General features: G+C 48.1%; 1 protein-coding gene across 3 annotated transcripts; it reads left to right on the plus strand.

Moving 5' to 3' along the window:
• Window positions 1-8869: 8869 nt before the first annotated feature.
• b3galt2 (UDP-Gal:betaGlcNAc beta 1,3-galactosyltransferase, polypeptide 2) lies at window positions 8870-18204 on the plus strand. 3 transcript variants are annotated; one of them, XM_084693021.1, is made up of 2 exons: window positions 8870-9543; window positions 15674-18204. In XM_084693021.1, exon 2 carries the CDS (start codon window positions 16209-16211, stop codon window positions 17490-17492), a length of 1284 nt encoding a protein of 427 aa, XP_084549147.1. In that variant the 5' UTR covers window positions 8870-9543; window positions 15674-16208; the 3' UTR covers window positions 17493-18204. The 3 variants fall into 3 exon arrangements, with proteins under 3 accessions (XP_084549147.1, XP_084549148.1, XP_084549149.1); XM_084693022.1 differs by lacking the exon at window positions 8870-9543 and adding an exon at window positions 9624-9721; XM_084693023.1 differs by lacking the exon at window positions 8870-9543 and adding an exon at window positions 10254-10364.
• The last annotated feature ends 8788 nt before the right edge of the window (window positions 18205-26992 follow it).

Below are 26992 nucleotides of genomic sequence, written 5' to 3' on the forward strand. Positions count from 1 at the left end.
TCCGGCTCATTATCCCGCCCGGCAACTGATGACAGGATATGAGAGGCAGGGGGGGCGGGGTAGAGATGATCAACCCTCTCGTCATCACCAGCCACAACCCTGAGCTCCACCAACAAGGTTCAGTACATACAACTTTGTCAACAAAGATCCCCCCCAAAAATCCCAATCCCATTTCCTTTTGGGTTTTTTTCTACAACATTCCAATCTATTTCATCTTCCTTGTCGGGTTCAATCTGGAGTGGGATTTCGCGACGCAGTCGCCGACAGTTGAGCACCCACACACGGTAGAGGATGATAGCAGGATTATCTCAGTGGGATGAAGGCTTCACACTGAGCCGAGGCACGCTTCGCTCCCATGTCGTACGCATGCTCAGCGTGAAACTGCGCTATAATTATACCGTGTTTGCAGACAGTTGTACACGTCAGGCCTCCCGTGTGTTCGGCTACACGAAGGAACCGTGACCGTGGAGCAACACGGTGCTGTTTACATTTCTCAAGGGCCCCAAACCCCAAAAACGGGAGGGGGGATGAACCTCTTGAAACAGGACTGAACCGCGATTGAAATAGTTGACCCCACAGCACACGCGCACACACACACTCGAACTGACGTTGAAAAAACGATCCAACAAGGCCCATACGCTTGAGCTAGCCCCTCCAGCAGGAGTCTCCATCAGTGAGAGAGTGAGATGAGAGGTTCACTGTGGTCGCTGGCAGGAGTGACTGGCAGAGGCACAGAGTCACAAGCGACGATCCGGCTCGTCGTCAGGAGGCCGGGGGATGAGTAAGAGAGCTCCCGACACGTCGACGCGCCGCCTCAGCCTCAGCCTCAGCCTCTGCCTCAGCCTCTGCCCCGGGAGAGCTCAACTCAGGACCCCGTGTCGATCCATCAGGAACACAAACGAGGCGACGCCGGGAGAAAGTGCGAGGCTTGCATCGACGACCTCAGCCCCTGGCTCCCTGCACATGCGTCATCTTGACTGTCTCTCCCTCCCTCCCTCCCTCCCGCCGCCCCCTTCCCCCCTCAGGATTTATCATCTCAACATCTCCACTGCTTTTTTCTGGTGTTTATTGGTTTCCTCGACGTTTTGATGCCGCAAAGCTGTCCCAACACTCTCACTCTGCAACCCCCAAGGCCGAAGAAAATCTCTACTGAGATTTTTAGCTGACAAATTAAATAGTCAGTATTCTGGAAATGTATTCCATCTGTGTTTCATAAATGCCACCAGTCTTTGACTTTCTTTTCCAAGGAGTCAGTTATCTTTAGTGCTGGGTGTACTGCAACGGGCAGGAATACAGAGTGTGGGGTGTTAAAGAGACAGTACGAGCACAACGTGAGGCTCTGGGATCCGCCGTGCTTCTCTTTTAGGATTCTGGTTGGCGTGGAATTCTTTCAATGACGAGGCCACACAAAACAAGTTTCAGTTCAGAGATTTCAAAGTGTTTCCCCTCATGTTCTTCAGAGCTTGCGTCGGCTGCATCAAGTTTCCAAACCCTGCAGTCCTGTACTGTGGAAAGATTCAATAATGCCTTTAATTCCTTCTGCCCGGTCACTCTCACACCGGCTGCTATGGGGAGCCATTAAAAGGAGATGGAATAGTTGGGTGTGCCCATTGACTCTGTCCATTGTGGTTTGCGATAAGAAATCTCTGCCATGATATTCTCTGCCTTCTTCGCTTATTGAAGCTCAATTCCATTCCAGCAGGCTATAATTACAGTCGACAAACTACTGTGAATGGATATGTGCTTCGGCAAATGGGAGCAGTTTCAAAGGAGGGGTCCCTGCTCTCTGTGCGAAGGTGGCTGTGCGGGACGTCACAAGCCAGGACGATAAGAGGAGCATCGGCGGGAGTAGAACGAGGGGCGTCGAGGCAACAAGGACGAGATGCACATTTGCCGAGGCCTCATGCTGCATCTCCCTCTCCCTCTCCCTCTCCCTCTCTCTCTCTCGCTCTCTCTCTCTCGTCCTTCTATGCCGTCAGAATAATAACAAACGAGGCAGAAATACCTCAAAATATATGTTAAAAATAATAATTAAAAAAACGAACAAAAGGCTTATTATTCACCAAGGCATCAGTGCTGGTGGGGTAAAAAAGGGGAGTTTCACCATGTGACTCCATGGGTTAGATGGCACCCTATCAAACTGTGCCTTGTCCGTCTTAATTGATGCAATGGCTACAACAGGTCTATTTATACACACAGACTATCCCTGCAGGAAAGGTCAATGTGCGATCTTGCTGTTTTATGAAAAATTATTAATATATAAGTGAATTATTATAGTACTTCATTATTATTGCTATGCAACACTGGGAGAGGATATACATGCTCGGTTCCTGATTAAACCAGCCCTGACGAGTATGTCATGTTGGAGAGATTAGTGGTCTTGTTTGTGTATTGTAGTTCTTATCCGTAGTTAAAATCCCAACATCATTACTCAATCCCACTAGATTTGAAAGGACGCTGAAAAGGTAATTGCAAAGTCAATAAACCCCTAAAATCTCGGCTAAAATGAATTCCATTTCGGCCTCTTTAGCACTGCGAGTTAGATTTAATCCTGTACGGGAGGGGAGAGGGGAAAAAAAAGCCTTTCCATTTGCCAGTGTAGCACTTAGCGAGATGAACCCCCCTCCCCGGCCCTTTTAGAGAGCAACTCTGGCTGTATTAATGTCTAAGTAGACACACACAGGGAGGGAGGGGGGGGGGGGTGTGGAGGTCACTGCCAGGGGCAGGTAATACAGGCAGCTTCCTGCTCCTGGCCTGGCATTGCCAGCAGCTGGCATTACAGTGCACCACTGGCCCCTGTCATTAAATAAGTGTCCCTCACTCTGTCTCGTACTCCTTCAGCTTTGACGGGGGTTCAGAGAGCATGTTTACGCGCCAGACAAACACACGGTGAACGCTCCTGCAGTGACAAACGGCCGGGTCCCCCTGGAGGAATATGGTAGGCTGTCGGCATCTCAGCAGGAAGGACACAGACAGGGCTGGGTCAGGACAGGACAGGAAGCTGTGTGTGTGAGAGGGAGAGAGAGAGGGAGAGAGAGAGAGAGAGAGAGAGAGAGAGAGAGAGAGAGAGAGAGAGAGAGAGAGAGAGAGAGAGAGAGAGAGAGAGAGAGAGAGAGAGAGAGAGAGAGAGAGAGAGAGAGAGAAAGAGGAAGAGAGAGGAAAAGAGAGACTGTGTATGAGAAAGTGGAAGAAAGTGTTTGTGTGAGAGTGAGAGAAAGAGGTGTGTATGTGTGAAAGAGAGAGACAGAGGAAGAGAGAGAGAGTGTGTGTTTGTTTGTGTGTGTGAACGAGAGAAAGAGATGCGCGAGCGTTTCCCTGCGTCCCATGCGTCTGTGTGTGTGGAGGGGTTACTGGAGATGTTGGAGGCCTCCGGGCCACATGTCTCAGCGCCAGGCGGCTGAAACGTTTCTTTCAAACCAAACAGGAATAACTAATTGTACATTTCAAATGCAAAAGCCTCCCCACCAGGGAGTTAGACAGGGTTGCGTGTAAAAGGATTGAGAAGTCTGTTCCACAGAGGCAATGCATCGACATGCCAAGCTGCACGCCTCTCTGGAGGCAGAGCGCGACGCAAAACAAAACGATCAAATGAGAGCCATTATATTCATCTCTCAAAGGCACGCCGCGCCTGATAAAACCTAAATGGCGATGGTGTAGGACGTCTCGAGAGCAGGATGGTTAGGGTCCAGCCTGTAAACAGCGGCTGAGTTCTACTGAAGGAAAACCACAGACGTGAATCATGGTTCTTTGGCATTTCCATATTAGGAGCAGGGCAGCATCTCAATGTGTTTATTTTTTTTTTGGTGTACATCGCGAGTCTGAATCGCGGGTAGCTGTCGTAGTTAGGAACCTGGTTCAGGGTCAGAGAGATTTCAAACATCACTTGGATGTTAAGACACACCTCCTCGATGCTGCACACGTACTCACGGTGACCTGGCCAGGTGTGACAGGGACGACCCTCTGCGGGGTTTCGCCGACGGCGAGGTCAATCTGCAGTCAAATGCTCGACCCACTGAGCAACACCCATCGGTGTGGCCGTCACGTTTTAGGATCTCTCGACGGCGGGTAGTCCATATGTTTGACCCCAGAGAGAAGTGAGCGGCCGGCTGGGGCGGAGGCGTGTTTGGGAGCTGGGGGTGGGTTCTCCATTCCCAAGCTCCACAGAGGAGGGCCCGAGATACGAAGAAGGAACGTTTTCCCTTTGATATCGAAACAAATTCGGCTCCCGTGGAATTCACCCAGAGAGAGAGAGAGACCCCGCGTTTCAAAGCCATTGGAAACAGATTAATGTATTCCCTTTGAAGGCCGGTATTAACGAGGGCTATTTGTGGCAAGATCTACTTTGAGATACAAGCCTGAACTGTCATAAAATAATAAAACTCACCGGTTGGCCGGGAAACAAGGGAGATGCAGCTCAATAAAGATGGCATATATAACACCCTGCACATATGAAAGGGAGCTAGTTGGAGCCTGTGAAATAAGTTTCTCCTCACCGGAGAGTGCCTTCAGTGGGAATGCACCACCGAGGAAGTGCGTTGACAGTTGAAGTAGTCTACAGGCCTTCTCCCAACACTGTGCAGTACAGCTTCTCCACTAGGGATCAGAAGGACACAAAAGAGCTCACCATCAAACTAAACTGAGGGGTGGGTGGGTGGGTGGGTGGGTGGTTGGGGGGGGGGGGGGGGGTTTGGAGAACACTGAATGTCTTTCATTTCAAAGTTCAAAGGATGGATACTTAGAATGTCATTGGAGAACAGGGCCAAATCCGATTCGGCCCGCCATTCTACAACAACCTCATTGTTGGGTGTATATTGGTGTCGAAATCAAGTTGTCGCATGACCTACATGTAGAGTAGCATGCATGTTGCTGTGATAGGACTGCGAGCCACTGGGTTACTCTGAAGGCACAGCCGGTGAGTCACGCTGACAGAAATGCCGTTTTTCCACCACTGAAGTGCTCGAAACGTTCAACATGCCAATAAACAAACAATGGCGGCTTTCTCTCGCCCGCCACTTGAGCACATCGACCAGTCCTCATTCCTCATCCCTCATCCGCAGCACCTAGGAGACACATTTCTGGAGCTCAACTTGACCATGGCAGCCGCTCTCATCATCACGCGGGGTGCCTCGTCGCCCTGGTTACGCCGCCACCCCCCCCCCCCCCCCCCCCAACCCTCCCCCTCCTGTAAGGTTGCTAATAATTGAACCTGATTTCTCGCAAACTACGATTGCGGGATGATTACATGCCGAGCAACACTGTACAACCCACGACTCCAACACTGTTGTTTACTCTCTCTTATTTAGCCTCTCCTCTATTGAGGCGACACCCCCATCCCCGTCCAATTCATCTTCAGTTTCCGGCCCATTTCATAGCTGCTGGCTAAGCCCAGAATCCGGCCATGTGTGAACAGCTTTCTGACAGTAGTTACAATTCAGGTGATATTGAAGAACAGACATAAATAAGAAAAAACAGGGAGAAGATGCTTACAAAAGCAGTAAGTGTGGTCAAACTCGGCTGGTACATCTTGCAGGAGCGGCGGTCCATCTAGGAGAGGGCGTCATGGTGATTCATTCCTCTATTAGGCTTCATGACAGAGATAAGGACCAGCATGTTTCAAAGTGATCGCTGACCTCTGCGTTTTACCCATCTCGCAAGACGGCAGGCCCGGCATCGGGTCGGTTTGTCAAACGCGCACAACCAAACTGGTTTTCCCCACCCGGCCGTTTCCAAGACACTTACCAATTAAATTGACGTCCCTCCTCGTCGACCCCGATGAGAGAGAGAGATGGGCTTGCGAGCGTGCCAATTGGTTTACAAAACAACAACATGGAAATACCTGGAATTGCCATCACAGATAGTTGGAAGTTGTACTTGAAACACATTGCGGAAGACTCACAGACTAGGTTGTCAATAAATGTGTGAGCGATGGAGGCTGTCGTACGATAGTACCGCCCGGAGATTTCTGCTTCTCCTCAGAGGGAGAAAAACACCTTAGGAACACCAAAGACTAACAAACCTGATGCTTCAGCTCCTCCTTTCATTAAATCCCAAATCCCCCCTGTTCTTGTGAAGAGGATTCTTCTCCTAAATAACCTGCCCGGTAACAATGAATACATACCTTAAAAGCAATATTTCCATAGAGCATGTCCAAGAGATAAACCTCTTTCAGACTGATGTACAGTTCTTGTTCCTAGTGTCCTGGGCACAATGAGATGCAGATCTCCTGTCGATCCAGGGCCTGATTCATTTGCATAATAAAGTCTCTCCATCTTCCATCATGTCAAAAAGCCCCATTCGGGAAGGGAAATATAAAGAGATGGTGGTCTGTGAAACTAACTGCCAACAGATGGACATTTCCTTTTCACACTTAACTAATTGTTATAAACGATCCCACCATATCTAAACCTAAAGTCTATTTCAAATCACGATAAAAATAAAAAGTCAATTTCAAATAACGATCAAAATAAATACCAGACATTTACCCCATATATTTCATTAAGTAGTAACCGAATACAAGAGCAGGCTGCTCTTGTAAGGCTGCTTTTTCAGAAATTGAGACATTTTAGGAGAAGCATCTTCAGGTCCACAGTAAAAGCCTGAAGATCTTCAGACTACGAGGTCTATGCTAGGCCTGCTGTGTCGACGGTTAAAATTCACTTCCTCTCAGTGGCAAACCTGATTAACTGGAGACGGGAGTCTATGGAAGGCAGCGAGATGCAGGGATATCACTCCAGTCTGAGCTACAGGATATTGCATCTGCACTCATAGGAAAGCAATCGCAACTCACATTTCACCCTGGACGGCGGTTCCTAAAAACCCCCAGAGTGCATTTACAGTCTTCGACCCTTTAGGCAGTCTAAAACAGCAAGCAGAGGGGAGAGTATGTTTATGAGACAAAAAAAAAAGCACTTTGGAACAAAGACAACAATTTACATTTCAAAACGAATAAATATGATGTCAATGTGAGAGAAAAAAACCCACCAGCTAAAAGCATGCTATCTGCAGTGTGATTGGACACTTCAACTCATCGCTGCAATATAGAGAATTGCCCTGGACAGAAGGCATAGAAATTAGAAATTATTCAAATGTGAGAGTGCTTCCAGACTGCTATGCTAATGCGGAGACGTTTATCCTGGACTCATTGCTTTAAAGAGAAAAGGAAAAGGGGCATGACTCACTCAAGCTAGGAATCTGGTCCCTGCTTGGCTGTGTGTTGTGAAAAGCGTGTCACCTCAATAGACCGACTTGGCCTGACAGCACACCTGTCTACATATGGTGTGATTCTAACCAGTACAACACAGAACCACTGTTGACTTGTAGGAGGAAAAAACCCAAGCGAATCAACAAAATCCCACTGAAGCCCTGTGTGCATAATGTCTAGTTTATCCTCACACCAAACAATTCTATTGACATTGTACTTGGATCATTCACACTACTTCTACTATTAGGTGGCTGTTTGTTTGATGACACTATCAAATGTACTGTATATTTTCCTATGGCACTGAAATGTGACTGATTTTGTGTGTGTCGATGTACAGTATCTTACAGTGTGGAACAGAAAGACAATCAGTGTGTGTGTGTGTGTGTATGTGTGTGTGTGTGTGCGTGTGTGCGTGTGTCAGTGAGGGAGTGTATGAGTAGGTGCACTTTACTCCCAGGGCACCAACAATTAATGATGACAATTTCAATTTTGATACGATAGCCTTCAACACAGGCAGCCAGGCCCAGACGCAATTCAGGAAGTCACCTATCTGAGAGACGCCACAAGATATTAATGTGCCCGGGCAGTGCCTCGAACCTGGCAGGCGCGGGAAATCAATCATCACCCCCCCCCCCCCGGCATCCCTTACATCTGACAAACACGCTCTCGCTGGCCAGGTAGCTGAGCTAATGGCCTCCAAAGTATTTCTGCCAACGAGAGGGCTCCTATTAATTATTTAGTCTCATGTGCTTCCTATATAGCATAGGCAGTGATCCTGTGCAATATTCAGCCTGCCGCAGGAGGCTTGGTGTTAGTGCACTGAAGGGGTTGAAGATCCTTTACATACATTACAATTTGCCCTGTATCCGCTCTAATGGGAAGTCACAGAGGGGTCGTACAGAAAAAAATAGAAGGACAGGGTGATGTGTGTGCGTGTTTGTGTGTCAGTGTGTTGGGTGTGTTTCTTTATAGTCTGCATGTATATGCTGCTTTGTTTGTATGGTGTGTGTATGTCGGTTTGTATTGTGCGCCTGTGTGTGTGCGCAGTGGTGAGAAGGAAGTAATTCGGTGCTGCAGTGTTTTCGTGTATCGTATTAATAAACTCCAGTAATATTAATGAGATGGGGATTGTGTTTCAGCACTCTGTTGAATGTGGTATTGATGTCGACACTACACACACACACACACACACACCCGTGAGGTGGAGCTGACTGCAGGACATGTGAGGGGACGAGAACACACACACACTACACGCACACACCAATACAACATCAGGAAATCTATCACACACATTGTTGTAGTTTCACCCTACATGGTCATTGATGTGTGCCAGCGTAAACTAATGATTTTCATTTGATACGATTCGTTCTCCCCCCGAGCAAGAGGAAGACAATAGACCGGTGAACCAGACTGAGGACGCAGCCCCGCTGACTTATCCACGTCCCTGCCACAGACACTCTTTCCTCCCACACCAGCGCACACACAGTTAAACCGTGTTTTCCTGCCAGAGAGAGAGAGAGGGGGCTGGGGGAGGGGCGTCAAGAGGGAGGAGGGGAGGGGGGGGGGGGAGCGAAACTAAAAAGAGGTCACGTGGGATCCCCTGCTAAGTATGCGGTGACGTCAGAGAGCTCCGTCAGTATAGCGGTTCCTGTCAGCCTGCCTCCACATTTCAGCAGCTGCTTCTCTCCCCAGGAGAACAACAGAGCCCAGCCGTAGCGAGCAGAGAGGCAGCGAACAGAGAGAGAGAAAGAGAGGGAGAGAGAGAGAGAGAGAGAGGGGAAAAAAGACGAAGGGTGATTTTTTTTTCATTCCTCAGGAAGTCGGGATTAAACGGTGCTGCCGCCAGTCACAGAAAACATGAGCTGATGGCTTTTTCCTTTGTTTGTTTTTTAATTTTCTCAATTTTTTCTTTCTGTCAGGGGGGGCTTGCTTTTTTCCCTCCTCTCATCAGCTTGCCTAGCAACATGAGGGGCTAGTGGATGCACCAGAGCTGCTCCTGTCTGCACGCTCCAGAGATCCACATCCAGCCCGACAACAGATGAGCCCGGAACCAGGGATCGCCAAGCACACCGTGAAGCTTCCTCATTTCCCTTCTGGATTAAAAGACACGCGCGGACAGTAGGGGCGGGCGACAGGGCAGAGAGAGAGAGAGAGAGAGAAAGAGAGAGAGAGAGAGGGGCTAGTAGTGCTTCAACAGAGACTGTCAGGAGAGGAGGGGAAGAGGAGGAGGAGGTGAAGAGCAAAACCCAAAGCTGAAGGCCAAAGCAAACTGAGTCGGACATGACTGCTGTGGACCCCAGATGGGAGGAGGGCACGCCAACCGAGATCTACCCGGAGCCAAAGTGAGGGAAATGTGTGCTGTGTGATTAGACGAGGAGGGGGGAGGGGGGGGGAGGGGGTTGGCGGGTGGCAGGGGAGGGAGGGTGGACCAGGACATTAGCCCAGATCTCGGAGGCGGTGATGGTGTGCCGACAGACGGCACCAGCGTTTGCACAGTCCGCCCCGCCAGACGCCAAGGAGGTATGCACTGTGCGAGTCGTCGGCTTTAGCGCTCACCTCCCTCACTCTCATCATTCATTCATTCCCTCCTCCCCCCCCCCCCCCTACATCTCCCCCCTTACCTCCCTCCATCACCCCCCCCCCCCCCCATCCATCCATCCTCTACTGCACGCCCAAGGCTTGCCTGTCTCCTGCTTTACCGGGGGGGGGGGGGGTGAATCTTGGACGTGTTCAAAACAGTATCGGCCTGATCAAATGCTTTCCTCGTCGAGGCGGGTGAATTAGATTGATCAAGCGGATCAGCGAGCGGCGCTTTCATCTGCTTCCACCCGTCCATCACAGTTTGCACTTTCGCCAAGAAGCTCGGGGGGGGGGGGGGGGGGGAAGGCTAATTGCTGAGGTGGACATTTCAAACGCACCAGTTTGTTTTTTCCGCGTCAGCCGGTGAGTCTCCACCCGGGACGATTCAACTTTAAGACCTTCTCATGGGTTACGCACAGCTGTATCCTAAGGGGGGGGGGGGGGGGGTTAACCTGCAGACACCCCAGCCAGCGAGGCACCCTTATATAGCGCAGGGTGACCAGGATCACCAGTGAGGAGAGTTTCACGGACGGACGCTTGCTGCGGCGCAGAACAATCCGAGAGGTTGGATCGGAGAGGAGAGGTAAAAACACACGAGCCGTGGGAGAACAGTGAGGCAGGCTGACGTGGCCGAGAGCTCAGGTACCCCCCCCTGAGATCTCCCCAGTGCTGGGACGGAGAAGTGAACAAACAGCCTGGTTTGCCAGTACACCCCCCCCCCCCCCCCCTTCCCACCCACAACCTTCTAGATTATCCACACAGATACACTGGACAAGCCGGCCTTTAACAGAGAGCCATAGAAACACTGAGAATGGGGGAGATTGTCTGGAGGACGACCCCGGGGTGTGTTTACCAGCGAGTTCCGAGAATTTAATGTAACCGCCGGCTGAATGCCCTCAACACTTCCCATGTTTCAGACGAGCTGAATAGCAAAAAGTCGGAACTGGCTAAAAATGGAAAATAGGGTACGGGCTCGAATAATGCTGAGTACTAGTCTAATAAGGGCAGTGTTTACTCTATGTTGATTTTGGCGTGGCGGCCCGCCACAGCTACATTTCTGCCGCCACGGTATCAGAAATAGGACTGTACAAAAGGCCGTCTTTCAGCAGTGATTGTTAGAGTGCATGTCGGAGAATAGCACGGACACGTGTGTGCGTCCTTGAGAACTGCAAGTCGTATAACTTATGTTGTCAGTTCATTTAAGCCTGTTATTGTATTACTGTATAGTTCTTGCAAATTTAAATTAAGTTAATTGGTGAATTTCGTTGTTTGTATTCTTCCCCTGCTAGCTAAATTGCACATGTCTATTGATTCGATAGCGATTGCTGCCCTTGCTCCGTTTGTATTTTAGGTGCATTATTATGCTGAAGTAGTTTTAATTAATAAATAGTGGGGTTATTTGCTACAGAATGCTTAGCCTATCAAGATCAAATGAAGCAGACAGCGTACATGCTACTGAGTACTTTAATCGATAGACTAGGCTACTGACCATTTACAATAGGTTGTTACGTCAATTATTAATTGACAGCATTTATGCCATTTAGAACATACTTTGAGTGGAAGGTTTCTTTAAGTAGCCTAACCTTATAACTTCAGGGAAAATAGGGCGAAAATATGTGCATTATTATAGTAGCTATTATATCATGACATTAACCTGCTCCGAAGTATAGGGTTAGAACTTTATTTTGGCGGGGAGGGGGGGGGGGGGGGTTCGGACAGACCTGCCCCCACTGCTAAAAAAAATCCTAGAGGAAACGCTGAAGGGTCTGATGTTTTCAGTGCAGGCAGGCCCACTCATGATATTTCCTGCTTCCGGCGTGCAGCTTTACGGGGGGAAAAAAGAAAAAGAAAGACTGGCAGAAGGTTTATTTATAAGCACAACAGATTAAAACCAAAGCCTTGAAGATGATTTTGGAGTGTTGGGTTTAGGGACAGACAAGCTAAGCTTTCATAAAACCAAAATCATTCCTCAGACGGGTTTCGTATGACGGCAGCACAAGCACAGAAGTGAAGAGAGGCAGACTTACATTTACATTTAGTAATTTAGCAGACGCTCTTATCCAGAGCGACTTACAGTGAGTACAGGGACATTCCCCCGAGGCAAGTAGGTTGAAGTGCCTTGCCCAGGGACATAATGTAATTTAGCATGGCCAGGAATTGAACCGGCAACCTTCTAATTGGTTAACTTGGGCCGGTGTGGAGTTCTGAGAGGCGTATATGGCCATGGGATGGAGAGAGAGGGAAAGAGTGAAATCATAAAAGCTATTCTTAGGGACCAAGGCATGTTTGGCGAGGTGACTTATCAGCTTTGAGTTCAGCCAAGTTTCAGTGCTGGTGTCACTGTACACCTTTCAAAGACAGAAGCATTTTTACAGCTCTGCCTGTGTTTACACATTATGAAACACGTTATCTACGATGACGCATTTCTTTAATTTACTTTTATCCAAAGCAACCTACAGGGGGGTTTTGAACCTGCAATCTCTTGGATCTGTCAAAGGCTCCACCCCTGAGCAATGCACATCTCGCTGTCGACGTGACATCTGAGCGTTTCCAAGGTGACAGAGGTAATCCAGAACGGTTGTTTAAAGAGACGAGGAGCGCTGTCCCGTCTCGTGGCCCCTTTGTTGAGACAGTTGACTGGAGGTCTTCAACATCTTCTCAGATATCTTCTTGGTTCTTGTCTTTTTCGACCTTTGTCCTGACATGACTCATCTTGTTGACAGGCGGAGCACGGAGAAAGGATTTTGTTTACGAAATACTTTTGCACTCCAAACAAGTCATAAGTTGTTTCTCTGAACCGTAAGCCTGCCTACGAGAGCAGACAAAACGTGAGCTTGCGTAAACACACGCTATATCTTGAGTGGAGGCTCTCTCTGAATATGGCAGCAGAGAGAAAGTGCTACTGTAGCTTATGTTTGGCCTGCCACACATTTTAGACACCTCCTCTTGTGCTATTCACAAGATTTGATTTCTTTAATCATTCAGGTCTATGTTTTATCTAGTTTGAGACACTATGAGAATAGTGTGACGATACTATAAAAACAAAACAAGAGTGTTTTAGGTCATTCACTCAACATATGTAGTAATGAGGTTCGGCTTGGCACTTTCAACACCATTCACCGGGGCTTGATTATAGTTCATCTGGATTTCACAGTAAAAAGGATCCGACTACTGATGATACCAGCTGCAGTACATGTCACACTCCGGAGTCTTTGATCATGTAACCTCTGACCGCTAAGGGGCCACAGGGGCATCAATTAGCGTTCCAGTCGCTAATTGGTTTGGTGAGGAACTGACATTGATGGGAGGCAAGGAACCAAATTAATGAAGGGACACGTTCGTCAAGAAGGATTCCGCCAGGATTCCGCCATGGCTGCAGAACTGTCATTTCATGAGTCAACAAACAGTGGGGTTCCAACCGCATAGCATCCAGTCAACAACAGTGTGGTTCCACCGCATAGCATCCAGTCAACAACAGTGTGGTTCCAACCGCATAGCATCCAGTCAACAACAGTGTGGTTCCACCTGCATAGCATCCAGTCAACAACAGTGTGGTTCCACCGCATAACATCCAGTCAACAACAGTGTGGTTCCACCGCATAGCATCCAGTCAACAACAGTGTGGTTCCACCGCATAGCATCCAGTCAACAACAGTGTGGTTCCACCGCATAGCATCCAGTCAACAACAGTGTGGTTCCACCGCATAGCATCCAGTCAACAACAGTGTCATTCCACCACATAACGTCCTGTCGACAAGCTACCCCCCACAAACACTTCCAACCCCCAGAAAATGTGTTTGTGTGTGTGTGTGTGGTTGTGTACTGGTGCTAGAATTCTGATAATTAGATCCTCATATATGGACAACAGAAACCTTTCAAGCTTTGGATTTGCTCTGATGTAAAGTGTGTTAACCTTTAAAGCAAACCCGGCCTTGGCCTCTCTCATTCTGCTGTAATTGCCTATGCCGGGTAAGCACATTCTGCTGAAAAGGTTAGCGTGCTCCTATCCAGTTGTCGTGACGAATGAGCAAACACTCACAGAAAATGAAAATTGGACAGAGTGCGAGAGCAGTTCGCTCCCTCCCTCGATCTGCCTCGGCATCAACAGTGAAAATGGCACACGGCGTTGTGTGTCACGCCGCAAAAATCCCCAACCGATAATATAAAAGGGAACACATTTGTGTTCCTACTCTGGGCGGATAAAACCTGCTTGTTTCCAGCCAGCGCGTTCAGTATTGTGAAAGTCTGTGCGCAACACCTCCTCTCACAATGCGAGTGTGTTTACGCCCAGATAAAGAGAGGAATTGAAAGTAAGACAGAGAGGATGGTGTGTGTGTGTGCACATGCATGTGTGTGTGTGTGTGCATGCATGAGAGTTTGTGTGGGCGTGGGTCTGTGTACAGGAAATGAAGCTGCCAAGGGGGCCTCTGAAGGGAGCAGGCGCTGCCTTGATAAGCCGGAGGTGGAAGGTGAATGGCGGGTGAAGGCTGTTATCGCCAGAGGCCGGCCGAGGCCCCAGCAGCACTGTTTGCTGGAACCTGAAAATTCATTTTGACAGATGCATCTCTTCCTTTGCTGAGAAGGCGCGCAGCAGGGGAGAGGGGGAAAGGGGGGGGGGGGGGGGGGCAGGTGGCACAGACTCGAACCAGCGCCTCCTGGAATCGTTAGCCAGCGCCATGTTGTGCAAACCTGCGATTTACATTTCCACCCCAGGCATCTGGCCCGGGTGTCCACATGCAGGGGCTTTAACACGTTCACCCTCCACCTCCATCACCCACCACCTCCACCACCCTCCACCTCCACTACCCTCCATCACCCTCCACCTACACCACCCTCCACTACCCTCCATCACCCTCCACCTCCACCACCCTCCACTACCCTCCATCACCCTCCACCTCCACCACCCTCCAGTACCCTCCACCACCCTCCACTACCCTCCATCACCCACCACCTGCACCTCCCTCCACCACCCTCCAACTCCACTACCCTCCATCACCCTCCACCACCCTCTACTACCCTCCACCTCTACCACCCTCCACCACCCTCCTCCACCCTCCACCACCCCCCACTACCCTCCATCACCCTCCACCTCCACCACCCCCCACCACCCTCCACCACCCCCCACCACCCTCCACCACCCCCCACCACCCTCCATCACCCCCCACCACCCTCCACCACCCCCCACCACCCTCCACCACCCCCCACCACCCTCCACCACCCTCCACCACCCCCCACCACCCCCCACCACCCTCCACCACCCTCCATCACCCTCCACCACGGCCTACTCTACACTTTCCACCATCCCCTTCCACCTGCCACCATCCTGCACTACCCATCGTCTCCCAGTTTGAGAGCTTCCATTAATAGGATTGTTTATTTTAGATACATGCTTCATTTATTTTGTCCTTATTATGTTTTATTCTCGGTTTACATTCAACATCAAATAGTGCACAGGCGTGCTTGTCTACACTGGAGGATTTGAAAATAGTTCACCCAACTGGAATCTCTAAATACCACACCGTATTGTAAACGTGTTGGCAAAGGAATTATTATACATCTTCCTATTTGATGTTGTGTTTCATTGAAGTAGGGCTGTTCTCTCTTCTGTTTGAACCGCAGTAATGATATCCTTCACTAGTAGACATGCTGCAAAGAGAGCCGAGGCCAAATATTGCATCATTAAGAGTTTCTAAATGACTTGTCCATAGAAAACAAAACAAAACATGCTTAAAAACGAACATGAATGATTTCTACAAACACTTCACTCTTCTTCAGGTCGATCAGTTCCAATCTCTCAAACTCCAACAATTGACACATGGCTCAACGCCAGAGACTGCAGTGAGTCCTGAATATTTGCCAAGCCTTTTTTTTCTGTTCTCTTTCCCCCCACAGATAAGACATACAATCCACTGAGAACTGAACTGCTCGGCTGCTTTGAAGAAATCCAGCCCCAGAGCATGAGACTGGAGTTGAGTGCAGAACCAGAGAAGAGCCTGGAAGCAGACTCTATGGCCAGAGACTCATCCCTCTCCTAGCTCTGCCAAGAGCCTCGAGAAAATCTCCTCTGACCTGCGCTGCTGCACCAGGGGGCCCACGTGTTGGTTCTTGCTCCACCAGGAGGCCCCACGCATTGTTCCAGCTCCTGCAGGGGGCCCACGATTTCTCCCAGTTCCAACAGGGGGCCCCAGCTCCACCAGGGGGCCCACGATTTATCCAAGCTCCACCAGGGGGCCCACGATTTATCCAAGCTCCACCAGGGGGCCCACGATTTATCCCAGCTCCACCAAGGGGGGCTCGCATCCGGCCGCGTGTCAGCTCCGAGAACCCCTTTGGCTGTTGACAAACACATGTTTGACGTGATCAGATGTGACCGTCGTGGCCGGCCCTTCCCGAGCAGCATCAGCACTCTGCTACCCAGAGCTCCACCATGCAGTGGAGACGGCGCCACTGCTGTCCCATCAAGATGACCTGGACGGTGAAGCGCTCGCTGTTCCGGACGCACGTGGCCGGGCTCCTGTCCCTCGCGCTCCTCTTCACCCTCTTCCTCTTCTTCAGCCACCAGGACTGGCTCCCGGGGCGGGCGGGCCCCAGGGACAACCCCCTCGCCTACACCGTCAGGGGTCTGCGCAGCCCCCGGGCCGAGGCCAACCAGAGCGCCTCCCTCCGCAGCCTGTGGAGGGATCCGGGCTACATGGTGCCCAAGCCCTTGCTCAACCTCAGCTCCCAGCAGGCCGAGGCGGCGGGCGGGGGCGAGACGGGCCTGGAGAACTCTATGAGCGCCAACAACAGTTTACAGCGAGAGATGGGAGTGGGAGGGCGGCTGAATGCGCGGCCGTACCGCTACATCCTCAACGAGCCGCTGAAGTGCCGAGACGGCCCGCCGTTCCTCGTCCTCCTCATCGCCGCCGAACCGGGCCAGGCGGGCGCCCGCGACGCCATCCGGCAGACGTGGGGGAACGAGAGCGTGGCACCGGGCCTGGCCTTCGTGCGGCTCTTCCTCCTGGGGCTGGGCCGCGCCTCGGACAGCTACACCCAGAGCACCATCGAAGAGGAGAGCCGTCTGCACCACGACATCATCCAGCAGGACTACCAGGACACCTACTACAACCTCACCATCAAAACCCTGATGGGCATGAACTGGGTGGCCAGCCACTGCCCGCGCGCCCGCTACGTCATGAAGACGGACAGCGACATGTTCGTCAACACCGAGTATCTCATCCAGAAGCTCCTGAAACCGGAGCTTCCCCCACGGCAGAGGTACTTCACGGGCTACCTGATGCGGGGCTACGCGCCCAACCGCAACAAGGACAGCAAGTGGTACATGCCCCTGGAGCTGTACCCCAGCGAGCGCTACCCCATCTTCTGCTCGGGGACGGGCTACGTGTTCTCCGGGGACATGGCGGAGCTCATCTACCAGGCGTCGCTGGGGATCCGCCGGCTGCACCTGGAGGACGTGTACGTGGGTATCTGCCTGGCCAAGCTGCGCGTCGACCCCACGCCGCCGCCCAACGAGTTCCTGTTCAACCACTGGCGGGTGTCGTACTCCAGCTGCAAGTACAGCCACCTGATCACCTCGCACCAGTTCCAGCCCAACGAGCTGGTGAAGTACTGGAACCACCTGCAGAGCAACAAACACAACGCCTGCATCAACCTGGCCAAGGAGAGGAACGGCCGGTACAGACACCGGCGTTTTCACGGAGAGAGACCGTAATGACGGTGCGCCAAACGGGGGCGGAGGCGTGGACCTGGGAAGGGCACTCAGCACTAAACACACTTAGGCGCAAGAGCACAGTGTTTTTGGTATTGTGTACAGTGGATTCCAACTATTTTTTTAATTTGGGAGAGATGTTATGTATTGTAAAGCTGTTTAACTCTTTCTAAAGGGACAGTAATGTTCATGTACGTGCAATATGACGCATGCACAAAAGAAAATACACAAAAAAATAATCATGTCATAACAGGAACGATGGCGTGTCTGCCAGCTGTGGTGCCAATTCAAGGAGCTTCAAGCTAGAATGTGACAGGTCTCGTGGCAACAGTTGGTTGATGCCAACAGTGTGGCCAATTCTATCTAAATATCTTTATCTGATTCATAAAATGAAGATCTTCAAAAGCTAATGTAAATGTATTACAGTCAAAGCACACTACCTAAAAATGTATGAATATATATATATGATGTGGACCAGTATTGCTGCCCTGTCTCAATGTTTACTTTACAGAATTATCAAAAAAAAAGAGTTTCAGGATGGTCTTTCAGGAGTCAGTCATATACTTTCATTTACAACCAACGTGAAAGAGCTCAGAATCACAACAGTCAGAAAAATGACTGAGATTGTATTTTCTAAAGCTTTACATTGAGTGAATATCAGTCTGCACTAAACCAATGTGCAATGATTAATCAACGATTAAATGTATTGAATTCATCCGTTTGTGTGGTTTGTGATATGAAATTTCCCACAACAACACTACCCTATACGAATTGCATGTGACTTTTACTTCATTTCTAAATGAGTTGCAGTGCTACAGATCGGCTTAAGAACTTTGCAAGGGTGAAAGCTATGTGAAATTAATCATGAAAGTGATTAGATTTTAATTAAAAAGAGACACTCAGAAGTCTGAAAGGCAGTTAGTGTTTACTACAGATGGACCTGAACTGCATGTCATTTCGCAAGAGACTGTAAATGTGCACACACTTCACTGCTCAGGGTCAGTCTGATAAAAAAAAAAAAAGCTCCTTTAATTGGATGACGGCAGAGTGTCCCGCGCCAAAAAAGGTAATCTAATTAAGTTCACGGAGAGGAGATTCCAGCTGTTTGGTTTTTATCCGCACACTCCGCTGCACATATCTAAGTGTCGTTTCAACCAGCTATTTGTTTGGGTAATCTTGTTTGTGGGGCTTTACAAGGGTCAATGTTTACAACGCAGACAGGCTAATCATTCAAAACAACCAGTGGGAGGATTAGCATGAAACGCAAGGCATGGAGATAAGACTAACATCTGCTTATCTGTGTGACCAAATCTTCACCCCTTGGTCTAACAGTAAACACTTCAGTCTCAAGAGATCAGGGTTTGGTGTCGATGCAAAAATCTTTTGGCCAAGTAACATCAGCCTATATGACACCATCATTTGAGACATACTGTCCAAAGTGCCTTCCTTACGATAAACATCCAGGGAGATTCACTGTGTGATCTGTGAGGAGTCACAAAATCAATTCAAATCAGCCAAGTCTGTGAAACAGACTCAAAAGAAAACATGAAATTCCTTTTTTTGTTCAATAATTCCTGAGCTGCACAATTCCTGATATACTCTGCTGGCCTTAAGTATTCATCCACCTTAATTAATAATAATGAAGCTGTGACTCATGGTAGGAGAAGGAGAGCAAGGTCTGGCTGCAGTCATGCATGGCCCAGGCAATTACAGAGCCAGATCTCCAGCATCCGGTAACACTTTTAGCTCCAAAAATAATACCAGGCACAGGGAAGTGGAAGTGTGTGTGTGTGTGTAATGTGTGTGTGTGTGTGTGGAGGGCGAGCCAGAGGAAACAGAGACCAGAAAGAAGGACATGGAGGAAGAGATTGTAGGAAAACAGAGAGAAGTGGAGCGTGAAGGAGGATGGATGGAGGGGAGAGGGAAACGTAGGGGAGAAACGAGTGAGGGGAAAAAGAGAAATAGGAGGGAAAGAACTGATGATGAATGAAGCGAAAAGAGGCTGTGACTGATCAGTATTGAAACCTGTGCTCCTGCTAACGTGTTATTGGTGAGCTGGGGGGATGGATGGAGATGTCTGCTGTGATGAAGTGAAGGTGCAGCCCGGCCCCGGCCCCGGCCCCGGCCCCCTGCTCTGCTCCACACAGCCACACTGGAACCAGACAGCTCCAATACACTTGAGAAGGAGATAAACATCCTGACCTTTGGGTGCAGCGCAGCAGTGAACCTGAGTAATGCCTTTCAGAGGGCTTCAATGTACTACCATGAATCGCAAATGAAGTGGAGAGCAACGAATGCAAAGTAGACGGACAAAAGGGCAGACACAAGAACATTTGAGACTTCGCTAAACAGATATTTATAGAAAGGTTTTGGAATATTTGTCGAAAACATATGCCTGATTTTACAGAAAGATCAGTGAATTAATATTCTTTTAACCACACGTCATTTAAGCAAAATTGTATTTTGTTTACTAATTGTTTTTCCGTGTTAGCCATAACTAAATTCAATAGTTCTGTTTGTATCACATATAGATTTAGCCGCTTTGTACTTCCAGAATGATCCCTGGCTTTGCCTTCTCTCCGGCCTGTCAGCTGGGGCAGACCTCACTAACATCCATAAACAGATGGCAGATTCCAGCCAGGTCTGGAGGACCAACCAATGGGGCGCTGCCAGCATCGAGCCAAAATCTATTTATAAATCTAATTTGACAGTGACCATCCAGAATGTCCGTTACAGGAGGGCTGTCGGGCCCTTAGATAAACACTTCCTCTGCTGTCAGGACTCAGAGCCCCTCTGAAGACTCAGGTGGCTCAGCGGTCAAGTGGCCATCTTGTCAATTTTAACAACTTATCAAAGCAGAACGGCGGGATCATTATAAAAACCCACAGAGGAGGAATTCCGTCCTCAGATGTGACACAGACTACACATCGATCTCTGTGTATCTACTCTTCGGCTACCTACTGGAGCATTGTTTGATCACTGCTATGTGGAGCGTTGGTACTGAGGGCAGAGCATGTTTCCAGGTCTTTATCTGGCCCTTCGTGACCCTGAGGGGGTGAACCAGGGGGGAAAATAGCATCTCTACCCGTCAGTAGGAAGATAGAATGAAACACTTTTTCAAAAAAGCATTAATCCCGACAAATCAATATGGAGCATTCTAATGAGGTCTCCTAAGATGGGCTCACTTCCTCCCTGAACATAGGAGTGGAGGACTGTAACTCCATGGCAACCGGGGGTCACGTTTCAATGCTGTGTTTACTTCTGCACCATCAGCGGTGGACAAACGAGAACAAGTCGCATGGCGAGAGTCCATTGGTAGGGTTATTGTATTACGTGTTGGTAAAATACAAGGCCACGTGGAGCACTTTGTATCCTGGATGTTTACAGACGTCAAGGCCGGCCTGCTTGTGTCCCCAGGCAGGACTGAGGAACCAATGAGGTTCATGTGAAACAGGCCTATAGTAGCAGATAATAGTTTTTCCATTTCATTGAAGAGAGAATAGAGAGGATTAAAAGTGCAGGTCAATTTCAGATACAGGAGCTGCAAGGCCAGATTAAAATAATGTGTTTTTAATAGAGTGTCATAACATGCCACTCCGCATGAAAATAACGAATCAAGGGAGCACACCTAAAACAGTTGTGACACAGAGCGAGGAGCCGTTTGCACGTGGTGATTGGCCACCGACGCTGGGATCACTCGTGAAGGCTGCAACATTCTAACGGCCGTCGAATATATTATCATGCGGAAGTCCCTTTGACCGCGCGCACACACACACACACACACCTAGACTTTTAAACCCACTTCTTTCTCCGCCTCTTTCTTTTCATTGCTGTAGCTGTCAGATTGCCGCCCCCCACCCCCCCCCCCCACCCCCTCCCACTACCCAGAAGACCTTGTAGTGGTCTCTGATTGCTGTGTGGGAGAGAGAAAGGAGGGCGGCAGACATCTGTGGGAGGCCAGATCTATGACAGAGGGAAGGAATTGTGACAAGGCGCTCTGCAGATGGCCACAACAGCGCTCCAAATCTCTCTACGAGACGACAAGAGACTCCGTGTCGAGCCCGACCTTGGTTCGCGAGGAAGAAGGGGGAAGAAGAAAAAAAAGTCGACATGCACACTGTCGTAACCTTGTGAGGAAAAAGAGAACAAAATTGAAGGAAGGAACGCTAGGCGATAGAGTAATGAAATTGTCGTTGTAATTGCAATTATTGGATTAGGTGTGACGTGGTGTGATGTTATTTGAACTGCCTCGGAACAAAGGACTTGAAGGGAGGGTGGTAATTACACTCTTGTTTTATATGCTTTTTCTCTCCTTTATCTACGGGCTTTCAAATGTTGCTGAATACCCAATACCCCACTAACACATACACAGGCACACACGGGCACACACTTTCTTAATTGAAGTGACTGATGTTGAAGACTAACTTGTTATGTCCAAGTTCCATTAAAGCAAAATAAAGGAATCAAGATAAAGGGAATGGAAGCCTAAATAAAAGTGACAGCACTGAAATTGGAGCAGATATAAGCCCTGCTTCTCACTTTACGTCTAAAACAGTCCATTTGATTCGAGCCACATATTCCTGAGCCTCTCCCGTCTCCAGTCTAATTAGTTTCAGTTTTATCGATGACAGCAACAAGAAGACTGCTGGTCACTGGACCATAATGTTTGCTTGTAGACTTGGACGCTTCACACTGTTTCACGGCCATGACCTTCAACACAAGTTACACAACTTACCCTACAACTAAAATATAATAAACCCTGCCATCATAACATAAAGATAGATATCCCACTACTGTCTATAAAAATAAAGTTATTATTCATACTAAATATGCAAATAGCCAACACACCCTGAACAAAGACGAACTTTACAAACGTGAACCCTCCAGTTTTCATATAAATTGCATTATTATTATTTTTTTCTGGCCTGTGACTGATTAAGGCCGAGGCGACAGCAGGAATGGTGTCCCCCTCGGCCTGGCAGGGGACTTCATCATGTAAACAAAAGTGAAATTCCGCCTCGAGACGTGCTGCGCGGTGAAAATGAGCGGGCATGTTGGAACTGTTGACAAGCCTCTAGAATGGCCGGCGCCTGGGGAAGCTTGCGATGCAGAGGAGACTGTGCTGGGAGTGTGTTCTGTAGACCTATACACAAGGACAAGCAGAGGAGAGTTTACAAAGGGCTCTACAACAACAACCTGTGCTGCTCTGCAGAGAGCCAGGGAAATGACACGCGCGGAATGGCCTGCGGCTTTGGTTAACACAGTTACACTGTAGCGACTGCAGAATAGGGTTTAAAAAGGCATTATGGCCATGATGCAACTGAGAATTGAGGTAATGTGCCGTTGCTTCGGTCAACACAGTGTGATTGTCATAGTAATGACTGGGTATAGGGTTGAATGAGGTACTGTGGGCATGATGTACAATTACAACTGAGGACTGTGTGGATATCTTCAAAAGACTACTGAAGTGAAGGGCATGCCCACTGAAGCTTAATGAGAGCAAGAGGAACGTTATTGAACATAATAATGTTCACTCATAAACCCCCCCATGGAGTTATAGAACCGAATGGTGTTTCTTCCCCAATTAAAGGCAATGAGTGATAAAGAGAGGATGGAAGCATGAAATCAGCATGAAAGAAGCGAAGCCTGTGTTATCATAGTCAAACACAGCAGCGATTAGCATCACCCCCAGATTATCCACAATTAGCACAATCATTTATGGCATAACTGCTGTAATGTATTATCCTAGTGTCCACAATGTGAGGCCTTCAACCTGTCAGATACAAGAAAAATAAATCAAATATAGAAATTTGTCCATATGGAACTCTAATATTTCTCTGAATGCACAACAAAACCGACAGGCCTTAGAAAGGTCTAGCACAGATCTTAGCATATTCAACTCTATGAATCAAGTTTATTCAGGACGAAATAGGCCTACATAGTGCTCTTGTCAGCTAGGGCAATGTAAGGAATATTGCAGGTTACGAGCAGAATCTTGTTGAAAGCATGGATCAATGATGAAGATCAAATGTGAGGTGACTGACGCCACACATTTTCAAGACCTGGGTCTACAACGCTTGGGCTGAAAACTGTAGAGGATCAAACCTGCCTTAATTAGAAATAAATGAATGTTACATTGGTACATTGGATATTGGTAAAATAAAAGCCTACTTGTGTGTGCTTGTGTGTAACTTTCACTTTTTTTCGAAATTCAATTAATAACCAAAACAAAATATTATTGGTAGTAGGACATCAACTGACTCACGTCATTCTGTAGCCAATAGCCTATAGGCCTCCTATTTAATTTAACCAAGTAGACTACACTAGCTAACATCCCAAACTAACTGCACGACAGCAGCGCAAAAACATTCAAGATATGCTTTTCCAAGTGCAGAATAGTTTACATTCACTGCATGGCAGCAGTGTTATCAATAAAACCAGATCTTACCTGAAATTGCAGGGCACCATCATTCAGACGTGACCTTGATTGCGTTCTGGTGTGTTGTGAAACGTCTGATAATAGGTCTTTAGTGCTACCGCGGTTGTTTCCTAACAAATGTTTACTCAATTTATTTGTGAAAAATGCATTCCACGCAGCCCTAGCCCACTGTTTAAAATAAAGGTATGTTTTGTTTGTTTGTTTGCTTGTAATTGCAATTATCCAGTAGGCTTCCCGCCTTGAAAAGCACGCGCACAAGTCACTCGAATCAAAAAGGGAAATATGCTGTCTTGATATCGCAGCCAAACGGAGGGAGACAGTTGTCTGACGTTTAAAAAAAATAAGAGAGTAAGAGAAGAACGTCCCTGCCATGAAATGCACTCCCCATGTAATTTTTGTTCAGTATAACCCAGCATCAAATAATTATTACTGTATATCGAGGGCACTAGTATGAGACATGCATGTGACACTTTCCTAATCAGAGCTAGCAGGGCAAAACACCAGCATTTTTCATAAACAAATGAAATTCTCAACAATTGCAACGTTCTTTCTCTGACCCAATTAAATCAAGACGATGATGAACATTTGGTTTCCCATTGTTTATTGTTGTTGTCTGCCTCGATATGAGTAAAACTAGGCTGTTATGCTCAATTTGATTAAGATGATTCAGTAGGTCTATAACGAAAGGGGAACATTGAGTCACAACTACAAAAAAAACGTTCGTATAATAATCAAATTATACATTAAATCGCCAAGAACATGGCATGTAAAAAAATATGCTGAAAACAAAAATATCATTATAAATACAGCATTAAAAACCCACAACCTCTGCTGTAGAATAACACAGCATCGACCATGTAGCTGAGCAGAGCCTGAGCCATGCTGGGGCTATTTAAACACCAGCCGGATAAAAAAAAAAACAGCTGTATGCCGGAGCAAACATCTAATAGAAACTCTAAACACGAAGTACTTCTGGGATGACCCACACCCCTCCAGCCAACCAGCACACAGCAGCTAATGTTGCACCCGTCTCCTATTTGGTGGAGGATAGTGGAAGCCCAACTGGTGCGCCATACACTTCCAACACAGCTCCACAACTACGAGCCGCTAGATGGATTCATGGTTCACTTGTTCCCGACTTGGCCGATATTACCCTCTGAATGGCCGGGGTATCAATCTCACCCGTCTGACAGAACACAAGCCTGCATCTGCAGATGCAATCTGGGAGTTCTTCCAAGGCCTCGCCCAGGCCTCCAACCTTTATTAAGAACTCACGAGGGAAATCTGTAACCATCAGCCCTGCATGGAGAATGCTCAGGCAGACAAGAAGTTCATGTCAAACTCCAGCAAAACTATCAAGGGAGATGACTCCTCCTCTGCTGACAGCTATAGAGGTTAGAATAACATTGTGAGTGTAGACTTAAAAGCTAATATATTCATGTTTAATACAGCGGACAAAGTCGTCACATTGTGGACAACAATGCACACACGTGGGGATTCATTTCAAGATGTTGAAATTGAATGAACTATTCTTCTCTATGCAAATGTTTAGATGTGTGTGTGTGTGTGTGTGTGTGTGTGTGTGTGTGTGTGTGTGTGTGTGTGTGTGTGTGTGAAGATGTGTAATTCCATTCATAAATGAAATTTCACAAAAAAACATCAATATTATCGAGACCTCCGGTCTGGCTGCCAACTAAATACTTGATGGCTGATTCACATGCTGTGAGTTAGTTAATTGACCAACTGATGCGTCATTTCAAATGACGGATTCAATAACCTAATTTTCCTCTTGACAGACAAATGCTTCATTTGATCTCCTAAGAGGCTGGTATCTCCTTCCTGCCTGAGGGTCTCCAGTTATGTGCCTCATCAGCTCTTTATCTCTCTATCTTCATTCTCTTCCTGCTTTTCTTGGACCCCAGGATAACCAAGACCTTCCTGAAACACTCTTGCAATTACAACATTTGATTAATTTGCCTGGAACTTGCATCCAGAGGGCTGATGAATGTGATGAAGTTTGCCCCCTCCCCTCTCCACACACTCATGCACGTGCATGCACACACGCACACACACACACATACAGACTAGCTGTCCACTGAGAAACTAATTATCATGCACAGCAACCTTTGTTCCACAAGGTCAAGCGTCTGAGGTGATGTAGAAGCTACTGTTTGCCGTTCCCATTCCAGCAGATAATAAAGTCAACTGTTTGCGAAAGGAACGCCATCCTTCTTAGTTTATTATAATTAGCCCATCTGTCATCCTATAAATAAACCGGATCAATCTTCCGAGCTAAGCGTTTGAGAGGGAGAAAGAGAGAGAGAGAGAGAGAGGGAGAGAGAGAGAAAGAGAGAGAGATAGAGAGAGAGACAGAGAGAGAGAGAGAGAGAGAGAGAGAGAGAGAGAGAGAGAGAGAGAGAGAGAGAGAGAGAGAGAGAGAGAGAGAGAGAGAGAGAGAGAGAGAGAGAGAGAGAGAGAGAGAGAGAGAGAGAGAGAGAGAGAGAGAGAGAGAGAAACCAGGACTGTGTTAAGGACAGATGGATATAGTAAAAGAGAACGGGGAGAAACCAGAAAGAGGGGAAGGGAGAGAGAAATCCCTTGTCTGAGTCAGTATGATATCGATGTTGTATACCGCATGTATAATGCTGTATTTCTATTCAAAAACACGACAGAGGAATGTTTGGAAGTGTGGCAGTTGACAGCATCAGGTGGCAGTTTGATGTTTTTGACAATAGGGATCGTGAAAACCTTAAGCAGCATCCCGCAGGTAAGAGCACACTACTTTGACTGGAGAGAGGCAGGTAGAGGGATCCACAGGCACAGGACTGAGTACCTGGAGCTGTTCCATTTCCATGGAAACCAGTCGTTGATTCCTAGAGTTGTGCACTGGAAGGAAGAGAATAAAGTGAGGGAGGGATATTAGAGCAACAAGAGGAGGAGGAGGAGAGAGAGAGATAGAGTGAGAAAGAGAGGGAACACGACAGGTTGGTTGGTGACAGAGACAGACAATCCAACGGAAAGATGGAGATGGGGAAGAAATGGGTGGAGAGACAGAGGAGAGGGG

This window comes from Hypomesus nipponensis, chromosome 26 (assembly GCF_054491055.1).
Source record: "Hypomesus nipponensis isolate SF chromosome 26, ASM5449105v1, whole genome shotgun sequence".
NCBI classification, from domain to species: domain Eukaryota; kingdom Metazoa; phylum Chordata; class Actinopteri; order Osmeriformes; family Osmeridae; genus Hypomesus; species Hypomesus nipponensis.

Coding starts and splice junctions, on each gene's coding strand:
- b3galt2 (XM_084693021.1), top strand. CDS start 16,209: ATGCAGTGGAGACGGCGCCACTGCTGTCCCATCAAGATGACCTGGACG.